Source organism: Octopus bimaculoides, chromosome 1 (assembly GCF_046866305.1).
Source record: "Octopus bimaculoides isolate indiv1 chromosome 1, ASM4686630v1, whole genome shotgun sequence".
Classification (NCBI taxonomy): domain Eukaryota; kingdom Metazoa; phylum Mollusca; class Cephalopoda; order Octopoda; family Octopodidae; genus Octopus; species Octopus bimaculoides.
In genome coordinates this window covers 193,793,024-193,812,175 of record NC_142928.1, presented here as the reverse complement: position 1 = coordinate 193,812,175, position 19,152 = coordinate 193,793,024, and the positions used below count along the sequence as shown (strand labels likewise).

Genomic DNA, 19,152 nt, shown 5'->3' with positions numbered 1-19,152 from the left:
CTACCCCCAAGACCCTCCTGAGAATAAGGAACAGAGAAAATGGATAGGAGGAATATTATAACAAGAAGTAAAGTAGCAATCTGTATATATCAACAGCAAGATATCACTTGTGATCTGGAGGGAGGGGTAGCTTCTACGTGGCCACTTGAACTGCTACAAATAGTAGCCAACTCATGCTCAAATCACAACCTTCTATCATGGTACAGTGCCAGGCTATTCAGCACCTTAGACATGCCCACAAATGTTTCCATATTTTTTCGAAGTTAACTTCTTGTTACACCAACTGAAAAATGCAGTCAAAACTTGGAATTAACTTAAAAACTATAAATTTATAGTTTTGGGATCTTTAATTGCTCTGACTAAATCCGTTACATGGGGAAATTTGAAATGTTTCATGTCAAATCATGTGACATGTCATTACACCACATTACTCTCCTGTCTCCCAATTTCGCCTCTACACCTATCCTCTATCCTCCTCTGCTCTTGGGGAAACCCTCCCTGACCTCTTTGCTACTAATTTTTTTGTTTTTTGTATTTTCGTTGGCTGGATACATACTGTTTAATGTGTATAAACATATGTATGTGCAGTGGTGAGCTGTCCAAACTCTAACATTTGCTTAACGCCTAAAATTTTCATAAATAGCTTTCTGAACTAGAACAACCATAGCTTCTCTATTGGCGATTCCAAATTCACTGATAAAAGTAAAACTTTATTCAAATATCTCTTCATTAATATCAAAAATATGGTGAGCTGCAGAACTGAGAGCATGCTGGGCAAAATACTCAGTGATATTTTGTTTGTCTTTACGTTCTGAGTTCAAATTCCATTAATTTCAATTGAATTGAAGTTAACAGATTTTATAGTTTTGGCACTTTTTAGAGGTGTTTGTAGGTGGTCTTAGAGCAAGAACTGACCTTTTCTGTTTTCTTTCTATAATAAAAATTAACGTTAACTGTTTATCGATAACTTCCATTACATTAGGAAATAATTGACTCATTAACAGTTATCAGAGTTAACTTTTTGGTTAATGGATTAACAGTTAACAAAGTTAACTTTTCAATTAATGGTGCCCACCTTTGCTCAAATACCACAAAAACAAAAAAAAGAGTTTAGATGGCAGATTTTTGTAAAAAAAAGTCTTGTTGATGCAAACCACCAAAATCTCTTTGTAGTTTGTTTAATCTGATATATTCATTTGTATGTATGTATATAATGGAGACATGTGGCTTAGTGGTTAGGGTCTGGTGATTGTAAGATTGAGGTTTCAATTCCTGGACTGGGCAATACGTTGTGTTAATTCTACATTGCTGCATTCTCCTCAGCTGACAAAAATGAGGAATCCTGTGACAAACCAGCATTTTATCAAGGGGGTGGGGGAATGTACACACCACAGAATCTGAGAAACTGGCCTTATGAGCCTATGGCTTGAGAAGGACCTTTGATTTGCTTTTTTTGTTTTGTTTTTTAATCTATGTATGTATTAAAAATACTGTGAAAGGGAATGAAGAGAGTGGAAGAAGAACAGGTACTCCTCATCAAAGAAATGCGCACTCGATGGAAGGAAAAATCATCAGCACTGGCAGAGAGATCCTTCAAATGCAGTCACTGTATGCGTGACTGCCACTTCCTTGTGGGCCTGTACAGCCACAACAGATGCAGCATCACCATCAGCTGCTGACATGACTTCTTTGGGTGCAGATCCATGGCCTCTCGAGACTGACAGATGCCTACTACTACAATTGAAGCTGACCACTAACAGAGTCATGACTGCCCCAAACATGTGAGGGTAAAGGATAAGGACCCAGAAGGGTAATGGGTAAGGACCCCTTTCAGTCGTGAATGACTATGGGATTGAACCTAGAAAGTTCCCCTCTGAGGCACACATCCAGGCAAGGCTGTTCATAGAAGACCAACAGTCGCCTGTGTATACAGCCTCCCCTCTCCATGCCACCGATGTTATCCAAGGGAAAGGCAAAGGCTGAGACAGCTTGGCAACAGCGATGTGTGAATATACAACAGCAATATAAGTGTGTATTTATGTACATATGATATAATGTGAAATACATGACAAACCTTGTTGGTCTCCATAACTTCATTGTCACAACGATGTAATACAGGCACAAGACAGCCATTAATGATATGAATTATGCCACCAACTGTGAGGACATCCATCAAGGTAATGCTGACATCATTCACAAATACCTGACAAAAACAAACATTTATTCACCTTGAAAACTGTTCACAAATTTATTCCTAAATAACAAAAAGTGGGGAAAATGGTAAATTTTCGCTGTTGCATTTATCTTTTATCTTTTACTTGTTTCAGTCATTGGACTGTGGCCATGCTGGGGCACCACCTTGAAGGCTTTTAGTTGAATGAATCAACCTCATTATATCTTTCATCATTTACTTGTTTCGGGCATTGGACTGTGGCCATGCTGGGGCACCACCTTGAAGAATTTTTAGGTAAGCCAGAGATGATCCCATTGAGGTGGGATCCAAAGGGTTTGCAGGCCAGTCCCTCAGCAGTACCAGTTTTGAGGTCCCTGTAAAGGGTCATGCATTACCTTCCCTCCAAAGAAATTCTGGAATCCAAATTTCAAAAGTTCAGAAGATTACTCATTTTATTTTTGTAGATATGTTGAATGATTTAACAATTTCAACCTTCAAAATTATTTTAAAAATTCAACAGAAAATGAGGATAAAGAATTTTGTAGAAAATTAATGAAAGAGAAAATGAGATGTAAGTGTGTGTGTGTGTGAGAGAGAGAGAGAGAGAAAAGGAGGTGTGTGGGAGAGAGAAAGAGAGAGAAAATGAGATGTAAGTGTGTGTGTGCGAGAGAGAGAGAGAAAATGAGGTGTGTGGGAGAGACAAAGAGAGAGAAAATGAGATGTGTGCGTGCGTGAGAGAGAGAGAAAATGAGGTGTGTGGGAGAGAGAGAACTCATTAAAAACCTAAATTATAATGAGCATTACTGTTGTATAAGACTAACCTTATGTTCTTGAGTTCTGAAGATGAGCTGATGGAGCTGCCCCAGGCTGGTCTTCACTTTTAATCCATTGGTCATTGAGGCTGACATCAGGGTAAATGGTAAGATGTAATAAGAGAGAACACGAAAACCCTGTAAAAGACAGAAATGATGTTATACATGCATATATATGCATGTGTGTGTGTGTGTGTGTGCATGGAGAGCTTTGAGGTCAATCCTGACACCTGGAAAATGTAAGTCCAAGACTGCCCTACCTGGCAAAGCTGCACCCACAGAGGGGCCATCTCCTACGAACAGAACAGGATTGCAGGGATACAAAAAAGAAATGTGAACTGCACCAGTCCAGAGCTGACTCCTTGCCTTCAGTGCTTGCAGAACAGCAGTGCTGAACCAATGGCAGAGCCTTCTGAGCTCATATCACATCATTCCCTTTCCTCTTCTCCCAATTGATGTCTTTGGTCATCATTGACAATGACAGATGTTCTAATAATAACGTATAGATGTCATTATCACCAACACAATCATCATCATCATTGTCATCGAGCATCTGTGTTCTGTAGCAGAGCTACATATTACATAGTAATGTGTGAGTCGATCTGCACAGCAGATGAATATATCGATGAGGCATCTAGCCTCGCTTTGATACACTTGCCTTGCTTTGATACAGTAGCCTCGTTCTGAGACACTAGCTCATTCAGTGCTACACTGTAGAAGTTCACCAGTTCCTGCCAGCTTTTGGTCAAAGACATATGTCCTCTCTGTAGCTCCACGCACAAGTCTCCCATGTGGACTCACATGTCTATTCACTTTGACACGAGATATAGTTCATAAACGAAAATATTTTATCACACACACATTATCAAAATGACTGTTCTCATTACACACATGCATACATACTGTAATGTAAATATTATATCTTACTTCTTTCAGTGCAAAAGCAAAAATCAAAACTTTCTTTGAAAATAAACACACATGTTTTTGTATCATACTATCTGCTCCCACCACAAATGGTGAACATAAAAATAAACAATATATTTATACACAAAAATGTCCTATAGTGATTCATACTAACTGTTTTTCCATTTAGTAACACACACTTGAATGGCCAACGACAGCCGCTATAGTTCCAGTCAGAACGATTTTGATGGTAGGATAAGATCTGATGGGTTCAAGGACTTCATAGTGCTCCTCTCTATATTGGTGTGGTTCCTATTGTTAGATACCTTTCCTAACACCAACCACTTTACAGCATGGACTGGGTGTTCTTCTTTCATACCACCAGCATTAGCAAGGTTGCCATGCTGTTTGTGAGATTATGAGCCCTGAGACAGGTAGCAGATTTATGCTAAGAGATGAGGGGTTACAGTATAAGAGAAGGGGCTACAGTAGAAGTATGTAATATATGCAAATATATTTTTATCATAATCATCATCATCATCACCACCACCACCTCCACCATCTCCATCATTTCAAGCTATTCTTTTCCATGCTTGCACAGGTCATACTAAACTCCATTAGGGCAGAGTTTCCTATGGTCAAAAGCCAAACCCGATGTGCAACCTTCGGCTGTTTGCAAGTAAGGTAATGTTTCCTCATGGCCAGATAAGTTTTCATGGAAGATTGAAAATGGGGGACACCCTTTGTGGTGTGACAGTGATGTTCTTTTAAAAGTCACACAATGTCAGATCAAGAAGACACTAACACATACACACACACACACACACACTCACAAACACAAATGCATACACATACATGTACATATATACATACATGCATACATACATATCATTTAAGTGTATATACATGTGTCTAGACATGCAACTATATGCATGAGAATACACACATAAACAAACATACAAATCTGCACTGACTCTAAATACTGCACATATACACACACATACATGTAAAAATGCCCTGTTATTGTTGTTGAAATCCCAATGAAGGATCTAGATTAGAAACCAGCTCTTTCCCTATTGGTAAGAAATTTTGAAATAATACTGAATAATCACACACGCACACAGACACACACACAATGGTCTTCTTCCAGCTTCTGTCTCCCAAATCCACTTCCAAAGAATTGGTAGGCCCAGGGCCATAGTAGATGACACATAGCCAAGGTGCCACTCAGTGGGGTGGAACTGAACCCTGAACTCTATGGTTGGGAACAAAATTTCTTAACCACAAAACCACAATTCAAAACAAAAAATAATAAATCACAAAATTTGAAGCCTAAAGAATTTACTTACAAGTTTTTGACTGCAATCCTCCATGACATTCTTATCAGGCACAAACAGGGTGTAATCATCCATATCCTCCAGTTTATCAACCAAGCCATTATCCTATTTTATAAGCATCATATTATATTATTTAAATGCCAACTTAACTTTTGGATTACATTTAAACCAACCCTATCTAGCCCCAATATTCTACCTGTTTTATGTTTAAAGCTGGTCAGATCAGGCCTTTCACGTTTACCCTACAAATTCATTCTAAAAATAAACAATCACATCATCAAAATCTCAGAGTTACAAGATAATGAGGATTAATTCAAAACTGGTATCAATAGATAAGCATTAAATTTAAGAGCAATAATCTGAATGTTAAAGGGTTATTATTAAACTTTTTTTTAATTAATCAGACTGTCACAAACAAAAGAAAATGAGTTCTTCTTAAATAATTATTTTAGAATTATATCACAATTTTAACAAAAAGTCAAAATATTTTATCTGTCATTATCACTAGATTTGAACTATTAAGTCTGTTATTCCAATAATTCTATTGAAATTAATTGAAATTTGCTTCAATTAATTTTGAAAATAATGAAGAATTTAATCAAAAAACCTTGTCAGCATAAATACTGTGTTTGGAAAAAAAGTGAAATTTTGATGGAAGATTTAAATTTAGATCACTTTAGATCTTTTTGTTACCATATTTCTGTTGAAATATACTGCTTTTATTTCAATTAATTTTGATGATGATGAAGAATTTAATAGACTAACTTTGTTGTTATTTATATGATGTGGAGAACACACATGAAATTTTGATGGAAGGTTATAATTTAGACCATTTTAGAACAGGAAGGCTATATCGTAGAACCAGGGGTAGTCTTAGATTGGTATCAAATGAGTTAAATATCATAGGATAGCATTTATGACATTCCTGTTTTAAATGTAACATCACTGATCATGACAATGGTATTAAACAGCAGTAGATTCTTAGATCTGTTGAGGTCCAAAATACACAACAGAAATTGACAAATCTCTAAAACACATATAATATGGAAGCCAATGTGGGAGTCCCTAGTGATCCACTAGAAACCTTCAATTCACACTTTAATGCCTGTAAACAAAGGACATGTCTGGAATGGGTTTATTCAATCAGAAACCAGATAGGAACAACAATATATTATGCATGGTACCACTCTTTTGATACCAACCTACCTGACTCAGCCTCTTATTCTGGACACAAACTTCCTGTCCTAAAATGATCTAAATTATAATCTTCCTTTGAAATCTCATGTTAATTTGTTCCACTTGACAATACAAACTTATTTTGCTAAATTGTTTTTTATTCTAATAATTTAATTGAAAAGCAAAACACACATTCCATGAATTTTTTCAGACTGTAATTATCTTCCATCTACAAGAAATGTGTTGCTTCATATGGTATTTAATTAATAGATTTGAGGTTTTGTCAAGCTGATGATCTCTAAAAAGAATGAAATACAGCTATATAGGATTACTACTGACCAGAAATTTCAAGAACTTCATAAAAAGTAAACAAAACGAAAAATAAAACATGTGAGTTCTCTGCATGTTTTTCCTTGTGATTCATTAATTTCAAATTCAAATTTCTAATCCTGCCAAATATTTTGAAGAAATGATTATCTCCCCTTCCAGGGGAAGACACATATTAGAAAGGAAGTATATTTTATCAGAAAGATGGTAACAAAAGGGTTAAAGCAACTCAGCAACTGAAAGAACACAATGCCAGTTACTGAGCCTTCAGTTAGCCCTGATTGACCAGATCTATAATGAAAGACAATCCAGCCATGATCATCCCATCTATGCTTTTCTCTATGTGTAGAGCTACATGATCATTTGTGTTCTTCCTTTTTTAAGACGACTGAGTGTGAGTCTGGGAGATTTGGTAGCTATTTCCAGCTGGTGAGGCAAACAATGTTTAAGAGCAACTATTTTGTTGCTATTTAAAAAGTTTGTAATCCAGTTTGGTTATTTGATATTTGAAAGTGGGTTTATTTGAACACATCACTGGTCAACTCCAGGATCAACTGTCCATGTTGTTATTTACCCTGTCTACATATGAACCTTTATAGAGTTGTAGAATACTAAATAAAAAAAAAGAAAGAAAAAGATGCAGAAAATATTTACTAGCAATGCTTCCGAAAACGTAGAATATTCTGGATGAGCAGAAAAATATTCCGATAGAGATGGTCTCTCCTGATTTTCTAGGAAAGGTTCCAGAACCTAAAAGAGAAGGAAGAAAACATTTAGTTTTAAAGATTTCACATAGGTGCAGGCATGGCTGTCTGGTAAGAAACTTGCTTCCCAACCCCATGGCTCCAGGTTCAAACACATTGCATGGTAGCAACAAACATGATGAGGACAAGTATTCGTCAAATGTAAATAATGTACATAATTCCTCATCTCTTAAATATAGAACTTTATAATCTTAAGAATAATGTAACAAGCACTGCTGATGCAGTAGGACTTGGTACTGACTTATAAAAACATTTAGTATACTTCATAGTATATTGTGTTTGCATAACAAAGTGCCACATACCTACAAACCTTTAATATATGTGCTTGATCACTAAATCCACCAGTTTTTTTATTCTCTCTCTGTTTATTTTCTCTTATTCCTTTCTGTTGAAGAGCTTAGGCTTGAAATGTAAAAGACTTTCTCACTTTCCCGAGTGTCAAACTAATAGACCTGCTTGTTGTTCATACACCTGTCTTTGTCTTTTGTTTTTCTGTAAATTTCAACTATATTTTCTTTCACTTGATAGTTGATGCCAACAATGGTCAATTCATGTTTCCCTAATATTCCTGATTAATTCATGGTGGACTCTCTTGTCATAAATGACAGGTGAGGGTTCTGCAGCTGCTTGCTAAGCAAACTGCACAGATGATTTGCTTATAGAGATCAAATGCTAGAGCTGTACATTAGCTCATTCCCTTCATCAAATCAACATAGGTGCAGGAGTGGCTGTGTGGTAAGAAGTTTGCTTCCCAACCACATGCTTCTAGGTTCAGTCCCACTGCATGGCACCTTGGGCACGCATCTTCTACTACACCCACAGGCCAATCAAAGCCTTGTGAGTGGATTTGGTAGATGGAAACTGAAAGAAGCCCATCATATATATATATATATATATGTATGTGTGTGTGTGTGCTCCTCTGGCCCCTGTGCCAGTGGCATGTAAAAGGCACCCACTACATTCTTGGAGTGGTTGGCATTAGGAAGGGCATCCAGCTGCAAAAACACTGCCAGATCAGATTGGGGCTTGGTGCAGCCCACTGGCTTCCCAGACTCCAGTCACACCGTCCAACCCATGCCAGCATGGAAAACAGATGTTAAACGATGATGATGATGACGATGATATATATATACACACATATATATATATAAATACATATAAGTGTGTGTGTGTTTGTGTCTGTGTTTGTCCCTACCACCATCACTTGACAACTGACATTGGTGTGTTTACATCCCCGTAAATTAGCAGTTCAGCAAAAGAGACCGATAGGATAAGTACAAGGCTTACAAAGAATAAGTCCTGGGGTTGATTTGTTCAACTAAAGGCAGTGCTCCAGCATGGCTGCAGTCAAAATGATTGAAACAAGTAAAAGAATAACAGAACTACCTATACTGGTGCATGATGTGCCACATGTCAGATGTTGAAGTGATCCCAAAGCAACATGAAACGAATACAAAGCATTGCCTGGTGCTAGAATGGAAACCATAATCCTGTGACTGTCTCTACAGGACTCTAAACATTAGACCATGCACCTTCACTGATTAATTCATCAAAATTATATGAATGTAAATCTTCTGAGAAGGGGAAAAAATCAATCATATTTGTATAATTGATTATTGATCTTACCTGATCTATTATATGGATGTAACCATTGCTAGAGAGTAAATCAGTTTGAATCATGACTGCTGATGTTTCTCGTGTTGTCACCATGACGTCCTTTAAGAAGAAAAGAAATATTGGAATGTTAAAAGGTCAATGAATATTAGTAAATTGGTTTTGATTAGAAATTAAAACATTTTATTGGGTGATGGATTGGAAATTGAGCAGAAAACTCAGGAATTGATTATTGAACTTCAGGAATGAAAGGTTTAGTTGACAAAGCAGTGGTATTAGATGATGTGCGCGTGTGTATGAGTGTGTGTGTGTGTGTGTGTGTGTGTGTGTGTGTATGTGTGTTTGTATGTGTGTTTGTGTGTGTGTGTGAGAGTGTGTGTGTTTGTGTGTGTGTGTGTGAGTGTGTGTGTGTGTGTGTGTGTGTGTGTGTTTGTATGTGTGTGCATGTGTTTGTGTGTGCATATGTTTGTGTGTGCATATGTTTGTATGTGTGTCTGTGTTTGTGTGTGTGTGCATGTGTTTGTATGTGTGTGTGTTTGTGTGTGTGTGGGTTGGTGGGTATCTTTGTGTTGGTGTGTCTTTATGTGTGTGAGTGGTGGTGGTGGTGGCGGTGGCAGTGATGGTAGTGGTGGTGTTGGTGGTGGTAGTATTAGTAGTAGTAGTAGCAGCAGCAGCAGCAACAGTAGTAATTCCTTTAATTATTTAATACTGAAAATGACGAAGGTTAAAGAATTTTGTTTACTGTTTCGTTTGTGACGATCATGACATTGAAACCTGTCATGGATGTCTTAAATTCTTCTTGGTTCATTTGCTGCAAAGTATCCATGCTGTAGCTGCCATTTAAAGTATGGAACCTGTAAAACATGGGACAGAAACTTGACATTAATTCTCTCATTTGTGGCAAAGCATTTAAAACATCAATCTGAAGCATGTATAAACATCTTCATCATCATTGTCATCATCATCATCATCATCATCATCATCATCATCACCCGCGTTTTTGACATCTACATTTCCATACCTGCATGGATCAGATGGAAGTCAGTGAGGCAGATTTTCCTGTCACCTCAGATGCTTTTTCTTATTGCAAGCCTTCAACTGTTTCTAAGTAAAGTAGTCTTTATTGAACGCTGACCTTTGAACACTGACCTTTGAACACTAACCTTTGAAATTTGTTTTCACTTTCTTGACTTTATATTCCTGATACTATATTAGAGTGCTAATTATTTGTGCTGTATAAGGGGATAATTATCATATTTATTTCTTCATTATATATATACATATATATGTATGTATGAATGTATGTATGTATGTATGTATGCTTGTATACATACATATGTGCCAGTGGCATGTAAAAAGCACTCAGTACCCTCTCGGAGTGGTTGGCATTAGGAAGGGCATCCAGCTGTAGAGACCTTTCCAGATCAGATTGGAGCCTGGTGCAGCCTCCTGGCTTGCCAGTCCCCAGTCAAACCATCCAACACATGCCAGCATGGAAAGCGGACATTAAAGGATGATGATGATGATGATATATATACGTGAGTCATCTAAGAGTCCATAAGTCAGGATTGTTACCTAACATTCCATTGTATTCCTTGTGCGAAATTGATTGGTAATATCAGCCATGATGGATATATAGTACCTGTACATTTTGGATGATATATATATATATATATATATATATATATATATATATATATATGTACGAGATTTACTATCCAGTGTTGCCCAGTAAAGTATTCACAGAATTGTTTGACTGTTTGTAGAATGGAAATTCATGGTACTGAATGAGAATGCATGGCATGTATATATATTTAACCTAACTTCTGGACTTATTTAATTGGAATTATCCAAACAATTGTAATCAATTTAATGTCTGAAGAAAATTGTTAGTATGAATACATTGTCTGAAAGGATATTGATAACGTTTTCTATAATAAAGAAAAGAGACAACTTTACTTCTTGTTTATTTAAAGGCGAGCACTTTTTATGACAACATTTCTGGTACACTGCCTTTCTTCAAGAATACTTTAACATTTTCATTCCTTATTCCCAGGCTTAAAGCCACATACAGATGGCCATGCTGGAATACTGGCTTTTCAAGATAAATTAAAACATTCTGCATGGTCTGTACTTGTGCTTTATGTATTGTAATTGCAAAAGATGACTGTATCAGGAGCTGGTTTTGCTGAATAGGTATATCTTCACCTTCTGATGTATTACATTTAATTTTAGGAATCATGACAATATCATTTTTTAATGCACCAACATTGATCTTTGCTATGATTAGATTCTTGTACATTACTTGTACAATCATCCATGTTCCATTGCAAAGCCTTGGAGGATCTAAGTTTCTCATTGAAATTATAGGAGATCCTCTCTTCAATTCAAGTTTATGTGGTGGTAATCCAGTCAGTTCAAGTGAACCAAGTGATCCCCGTGTCTTTCCATATGGCTTAATTGATCAGTATTTGTTCTTGTATGTAATGTTGTATTAAGAAAATTAAAGCAAAACAACAAAGAGATTACAAGTGTCAAATAAATGAAATAGAATAAAATCTGAAATGATGAAACAATAAGTAATCTCTGCAAAATAGATGTTTCTCTATGTCAGTGTGTGTACATCAAAAAGTCTGTTTTTTTTTTCTTAGAGAGTAATAAAGAGAGAGCGTGAAGATTATGTGTGTGTATATGTCAGAGGTAGCGTACGTGTGTTTGTGTTGATTCACACGCCATGACATTCATTATATGTGTGTATATTCTGTACATGTGTATGTGTGTTGATGTTACGGAAGCCATGTTTATTTTCGTCAAGAAATAACAAACAAAAATTGTGTTTAATCGTTTTCATTGATAAATAGAGGTCCAAATATCACAAAACCTCATACTGCTCTACATAAAGTAAGTATGAAAATATATAGATAAAAAAATTAAGATAAAATATACTATTTCTAAGATATTTCAGGAACAAACAAACATCTTCTAGAGTTTTAGTATTATTAAGATGTATGTATGTATTTGTGTGTCTGTGTTTGTCCCCCAACCATTGTTTGACGACTGATGCTGGTGTACTTATGTCCTCATAAATTAGCAATTCAGCAAAAGTGACTGATAGACTAAGTACTAGGCTTACAAAGAATAAGTCCTGTGGTTGATTTGTTCAACAAAAGGCAGTGCTCCAGCATGGCCACAGTCAAATGACTGAAACAAGTAAAAGAATAAAAGAATAAAAAGAACAATCTTTTTTATAAAGCAACAAAAAGAAAATATGTCAGAGACTTTACTCACGCAATTAAATCAAGGATATTAGATCGTTCTTGCCAATAAGAGACTGATGCACGCTGTTTAAATTTCAGTACAGCAATATTATTAGGAGCTAAAAACGTATACTTTTCATTTTCTTCCCAGAAATAAGTAACATCCTGCAAAGAAACAATGTATTTCTATGTTACCAGAAACAACTTAGAATTCAAATTTGATGACTTTTTCCCCTCCAGTTTCATTGTTTGGTAAAATTCAACCAGCCATAACTCACAGGTACATCAAATGGCTTGGTAATGTGCCATGATTTTCTTGCTTTAGGTGCCTCTGTTATCACAAAATTTATCTCCATATGAGACAATGGGGAGATGATCGCAAAAATTAAGAATTCTCCAAAGACATACCATTAAGGAAAAGGACCAGTTTATTGTCTGGAGATAAGAGGATAGTTATGGATACAGAGCTGGTTGTAATTGCTATTTGGAAATCATGACACATCCTCTAGAGGTAGAAGTAATTCTGAAAAAAATCAAGAATTTATGTTGTATGATATTTGATATATTTGTATTTGTCTACATTGTTCAAATGCATGCCAAAGGCCTTTCTGAGTTTTTTTTTCTAAGTTCATTTTTGCTTATATGTACATGTGTGTGTGTGTGTGTGTGTGTGTGTGTGATGATGATGATGATGACAACAATGACGGTGATTTGCTTAAATGAACTCTGTACTGAGTGTGTCATATAAAGGTTTAAAAAAATCCCACCTGCTCAATGGCCTGGTGTTTCACCATTTGGATTTTTTTTTGTTTTTAAAGTTATTTCTGAAAGTTACTTACCTTGAGCAGATCAGAGAGTTCTGAAAGATCCGGTTGATTTCGTATTTCTCCCATAATTGTTGAAAAACATGATAATCCTTCACCAACATAACCAGGACGACATACACATTCTCTTTCACCGATGCCAGTCATTTCACAAAGTGCCTGATTCCAAAAGATATAACACTGGAAGATGTACAATTCTATATTTGTGAGATGAGAAATTTCTATCATGTACACCTGTTTGCATTAATCAGAGTGATGTCATCAGCTTGATTGTTGCTGTCATTATGTTTCACCTGTTGTACACTCCAGTCTTTTTCAGGTGTCTTGTGTTGAACTCAGTTGTTGTATTGGAATTTTTAACCTAACCTGGAAACTGAAAGAAGCCCTTCGTGTGTGTGTGTGTATCTATGTATACAAAATGCTTTGTGGCATTTCATCCATCTTTACATTTTTACATTCTGAGTTCAAATTCCATCAAGGTGTATGTGTGTGTGTGTGTGTGTGTGTGTGTGTCTATGCATGTGTACATGTGTGGGTGTATGTGTGTGCATGTGTGTGTGTGTGTGTGTGTGTGTGTGTGTGTAAACTAGCTACATTTGTCCAGTACTTGATTGATATTTCAATATAACAAGCCTACGGAGAAACTACTATTAATCTGTTAATATGGTTTTGAAAAATGCACTCTGTAAACAATGATGTCTCGTAATAAGGAAACATTTCAAATTCTTCAAGTTTTACTTACATTGTGATGGCAGCCTCCATTGTTGATCTTACAGGGATTTTCAGGGGTACAAGTTTTGCCATCACCAATGAAACCATCTTTACAAATACACACAGACTGAAAGAAAATTAAATCAAAATTAACAAGTGACGGGGGCGAGTTGGCAGAAGGTTTATCTGACTGACCAAAATGTTTTGTGGTACTTTGTCTATTCTGTTACAATCTGACTTCAAATTCCGTCAAGGTTGGGTTTTACCTTTCCTCCTTTCAGGGTCGATAGAATAAGTGCTACTTGAACAATGGGACTCAACATAATCAACTAAATCCTCTCCTGAAATTGTTAGCCTTGTACCAAAATTTAAAGCCGTTATTAAACCAACAACTGGGAGATAGTAATGATGTGTTCCCTTGCTTCTTTCCCTGCAAGGTGGAGTGGCTGCCTCAGTGAGTGATGATGGCTATTCTCCATGGCAACACTTTTGCAATCATGTTTGTGAGGAACAACTAAACACCCCATTTATTCTGGGGTATACAACCCGTTACTCTCCCCCATCTTCTGCTGCTTAATCCCTCCCCCTTTTTTTCTTTTCCTTTATTTCCTTGGTGTGGTAGTCATAAGTTTTTGTTTTTTCTTCTCTGATAATTTGGTTTTTTATACTTTTGATGTTTTTTCTTTCATTTTCTTCCTGTAACAATATACTCATCATCATCATTTAGCATCCATTGTCCATGCTGGCATGGGTTGGACGGTTTGACTGGGCTGGTAAGCTGGAAGGCTGTGCCAAGCTCCAGTCTGATTTGGCATGGTCTTCTATGGCGGGATACCCTTCCTAATGCCAGCCACTCCGAGAGTGTAATGGGTGCTTATACTATTAATAAAAACAAAGTTTAACTATAACAAGAGTAAAAATGATAATCCTTTCTACTAAATATTTTGGGAGGGGACCAGTCGATTACATCGAACCAGTATGCAACTGGTACTTATTTTATTGACTCTGAAAGGATGAAAGGTAAAGTTGACCCCGGCAGAATTTGAACTCAGAATGTAAAGACAAGCGAAATACTGCTAAGCATTTCGTCCAGTGTTCTAACAATTCTACCAGCCTTATGTGTGCAATGATACTAATGACAAGAGATAAAAACTAATTAAATATTCTGTGTCCACTGTGTTTTATGCTATTGACCAAAATTTGGCTTTGCTTTGGATTGTTTCTCATGCAAAAGAGTTGGTCTTTTGCCGTTTTGATAGAATTTATATAAACTTTATGCAACTTACACCACCTGGTCCACTAAGCTGACACTCGGCATTTGGGTCGCAGTCTCGGTGCAGCATACATATACGTGCCACATGACAATATTGGCCATCGCCAACCCAACCTTCATTACAGGTGCAATTGTTTTTGCCAGGACCAGTCTTCGTACAGGTAGCCTACAATGCCAAACAGAAATGAATTATTTTAAAACATTTCCAGAAACATTTTTGTCAGGGGAAAATTTGCTGTAGGGAAATTTGTTCATTATTTACATTATTTACATTTGACGGATATTTGTCCACATTTTTGTTGTTAACACCTTTTGACTGATATACCCTCCACATACCTATCCACCACTCCCAAAAGCCAGTTTGATCCAAAATTTTGACCACCATTCTTTATTTATTTGCACCCCACCCCCACACACACACACACACACATTCAGCTTTTCACATTTATTCATTGCTTTTTTTTCTTTTAACCGTCTGCCACTATTCATCTGTTTTTAGCTTTTGTTTTTTTTTGGAGGGGGGGGTGATTTCCAGAAACATTTTTGTCAGGGGAAAATTTGGTGTAGGGAAATTTGTTCATTATTTATATTATTTACATTTGACGGATATTTGTCCTCATCTTGTTTGTTGTTAACACGTTTTGGCTGATATACCCTCCAACCTTCATCAGGTGTATTGGGGAAATTTTGAACCATATTCTCATTCCTAAGGTATTTTTCGATGTTATTGTTATTATTACTATTATTGATAATCAGGCCACTGCCTGGAATTGAACTCGGAATCTTGGGGTTAGTAGCCTGTGCTCTTAACCACTACACCATATACCCGTGGGCAACTATGGAGTGATTTTTTGGGCTTATAAGAAATTTTGCTGTACTGGAAAATTCACCAGATTATATCAGCATTTTTTTATGTGTAAAAAAGAATTATAAAAAGTAAGAGGATTAAATCAGCAAGTCTTTATTCTATGTCAAACATTAAAAAAAAACATGATGAGATCTTTTAAAATGTATGGCAATTCCAAACAATGCTGCACAAATAACATGCGTTTTGCTGTGAATGTTCCTATAGGCACAGGAATGGCTGTGTGGTAAGAAGCTTGCTTCCCAACCACATGGTTTCAGGTTCAGTCCAACTGCATGGCACCTTGGGCAAGTGTCTTCTACTATAGCCTCGGGCCGACCAAAGCCTTGTAAGTGGATTTGGTAGATGGAAACTGAAAGAAGCTCATCGTGTGTGTATATATATATATATATATATATATATATATATATATATATATATATATATATATATATATGCATATGTTTGTGTGCCTGTGTTTGTTCCTCCACCATCGCTTGACAACCGATGTTAGTGTGTTTATATCCCCATAACTTAGTGGTTCAGAAAAACAGACCAGTAGAATAAGCACTGGGTTTGCAAAGAATAAGTCTTGGGGTCGATTTGTTTGACTAAAGGCAGTGCTCCAGCATGGCCACAGTCAAATGACTGAAACAAATAAAAGAATATGACAAATTTTTATGATGAATTTTCCTATAGCTTAATTTATTATGGAAAATTTTCCTATTGCGAAAATGTTTATGCCAAGAATTTCCTATAACTGCAGGGTGTCCACAAAGTCTGGGTACATGGAGTAAATAATATTATAACATAAACAATTAAATATAAGAAATAATAATTTCTTAAAGTATGCATTAATCCCCATGTACTTAGACTTTGTGGACACCCTGTATTTTAAAAGTTCAGGTGTGGTCATTGGAAATAAATAAAGCAGTGAAATTTGGATGTCAACTCACTTGTTCGTGACATATATTTGGATTTTTACAAGGGTCAATCTCTGTACATTGGTTTCCATTACCTTCATAGCCAGGCCAGCACAAACATCTGAAACATATTGAAATATAACCATCTATGACATATCGTACTCTTCAACTGGCACAAAGCCACGCCCCATCAATACTTCTCCCCACCTCCCAGTAGAGGGAGAGTTTGTCTTGCTAGATACTTGGCAACCCTGTTGGTGATGGTGCCACATAAAAAAAGCACCCAAAACACTCTATAAAGTGGTTGGTGTTAGGAAGGACGTCCATCTGTAGAAACCATGCTAAAACAGACAGTGGCATCTGTAGTAAGTTATTTTACTAAATTCTTTGTTATATTTAAAATTAATTGAAAGAAACACAGGACATCTCAACAGAAAAATGGTGACAAAAGGGTTAACAAATGATTAATTTAACCCGTTTGATACCAACTTGGCTCAAACCACCTCTGGCTCTGTGTACAAATGTCTTGTTTTCATAAGTTCTCAGTTAAAATCTTCCAGCAAACCTTAATCACAATTTATGTTCTTAACATCATTAGCTTAATAACTAAGTTATTTTACTAAATTCTTTGTTATATTTAAAATTAATTGAAAGAAACACAAAACATCTCAACAGAAATATGGTAACAAAATGGGACACAGTGTCTCGACCAGTAATTGACAGGAAGACAGGAAGCTGACTGAATTGTTAGCATGCTGGGAAAAATACTTAGTGTCATTTTGCCTGTCTTTACATTCTGAGTTCAAGTTCTCCTGAGGTTGACTTAGCCTTTAATCCTTTTGGGGTCAATAAAATAAGTACCAGTTGAACACTGGGATCAATGTTCGACTTGCCTACTCCCTCAAAATTGCTGGCCTTGTGCTACAATTTGAAATCAATGGGATAAGAGTATCTAAATTTAAAAGAGAAAAGGAGAGATAAAATGTGTAATGAATACAAACCTGATTTCATTATTTTCAAGACATTCAGTGACTGCTAGACATACAGAAACTTTCCCATTGCAACTGGTTATTTGTCTATCACAATTTCGTCCTTTAAATCCTACTTGGCAACTAGATTTCTTACATTGTCCATTGCCATTAATGCCACTGTCACACTCACCATAACGACACGTACATTCTGCAAGTTGAAAAATAATGAGATGTTTACATAATCTCTATTGATTAATGACCAACATAAATATTGATTAGATATTGGTTGCTTGGAGGGAGGAGGAGGGGGAGGAGGGGAGGGAGGAGGGGAGGAGGAGGGGAGGTGGAGGGGAGGAGGAGGGGAGGAGGAGGGGAGGAGGAGGAGGGGAGGAGGAGGAGGGGAGGAGGAGGAGGGGAGGAGGAGGAGGGGAGGAGGAGGAGGGGAGGAGGAGGAGGGGAGGAGGAGGAGGGGAGGAGGAGGAGGGGAGGAGGAGGAGGGGAAGAAGGGGAAGAAGAAAAAGAGGAGGAGGAAGAGGATGATGAGGAGGAGGAGGAGGATGCGGAGGAGGAGGTATGTATGTATGTATGTATGTGTGTGTATGTATGTATGTATGTATGTATGCATATATGTATGTATGCATATATGTATGTATGTGTATGCATGAATTCTTTAAAGTAAAATCATTAAATAGAATATCAGTTTATTTAGGAAACAGTATGAAATAGTTAATCAAGGATGAAAACAGGTTAATAAACCCTCCCAAATGTAATCATCAAACGTTGGTTAGAAACGGTTCATGGAGATTGCTTTATTCTTAACTTTGAATAAAACAAGCAGAATATTTAAAACAAAATCAGATTAACCTATTACCCTCAGATATGGCCATCTCCCAGAACCAAAATAACTGCCAAAACTATCTTGAGTAATTTTATACTCATTAATGGTAAACATGGACTATTAATTCATTTGGTACTTACTCTCGGTACACTGGGGCCCAAACATATCATCGGCTGCACAATCCCAGCATGCTTCTTTACCAAAGCCTTCTTTACATTTACAAGTTCCATTTCCATTGATTCCATCGAAACACTGTGAAATAAAAGAAAAATAATCTTATAAAAAGAAGAATAAGGAAACCATATCCATAAAAACCTCAATCGCTCACATTTGATATTAAGAATCTCATGGATGAAATAAGTAGACATGTTTCTAATTTGTCTTCTTTATTGTTTCCACTCCATA

At 36.6% G+C, this 19,152-nt stretch overlaps 1 protein-coding gene across 4 annotated transcripts in view; it reads right to left on the bottom strand.

The window, feature by feature from the left end:
* Positions 1 to 19,152, bottom strand: part of LOC106871609 (stabilin-2) — a 108,381-nt gene that overhangs the window by 20,652 nt on the left and 68,577 nt on the right. For all 4 annotated transcript variants that reach the window (XM_089364469.1, XM_089364491.1, XM_089364502.1 and 1 more), the window contains exons 21-33: positions 18,888 to 18,999; positions 17,940 to 18,117; positions 16,972 to 17,059; positions 15,185 to 15,337; positions 13,930 to 14,025; positions 13,203 to 13,346; positions 12,395 to 12,528; positions 9,849 to 9,960; positions 9,119 to 9,208; positions 7,383 to 7,478; positions 5,238 to 5,330; positions 2,995 to 3,123; positions 2,075 to 2,203 (exon numbers count right to left, since the gene is read on the bottom strand). In XM_089364469.1, coding sequence (XP_089220595.1) covers positions 2,075 to 2,203; positions 2,995 to 3,123; positions 5,238 to 5,330; positions 7,383 to 7,478; positions 9,119 to 9,208; positions 9,849 to 9,960; positions 12,395 to 12,528; positions 13,203 to 13,346; positions 13,930 to 14,025; positions 15,185 to 15,337; positions 16,972 to 17,059; positions 17,940 to 18,117; positions 18,888 to 18,999 — 1,554 coding nt within the window. The remainder of the gene's footprint in view (positions 1 to 2,074; positions 2,204 to 2,994; positions 3,124 to 5,237; positions 5,331 to 7,382; positions 7,479 to 9,118; positions 9,209 to 9,848; positions 9,961 to 12,394; positions 12,529 to 13,202; positions 13,347 to 13,929; positions 14,026 to 15,184; positions 15,338 to 16,971; positions 17,060 to 17,939; positions 18,118 to 18,887; positions 19,000 to 19,152) is intronic.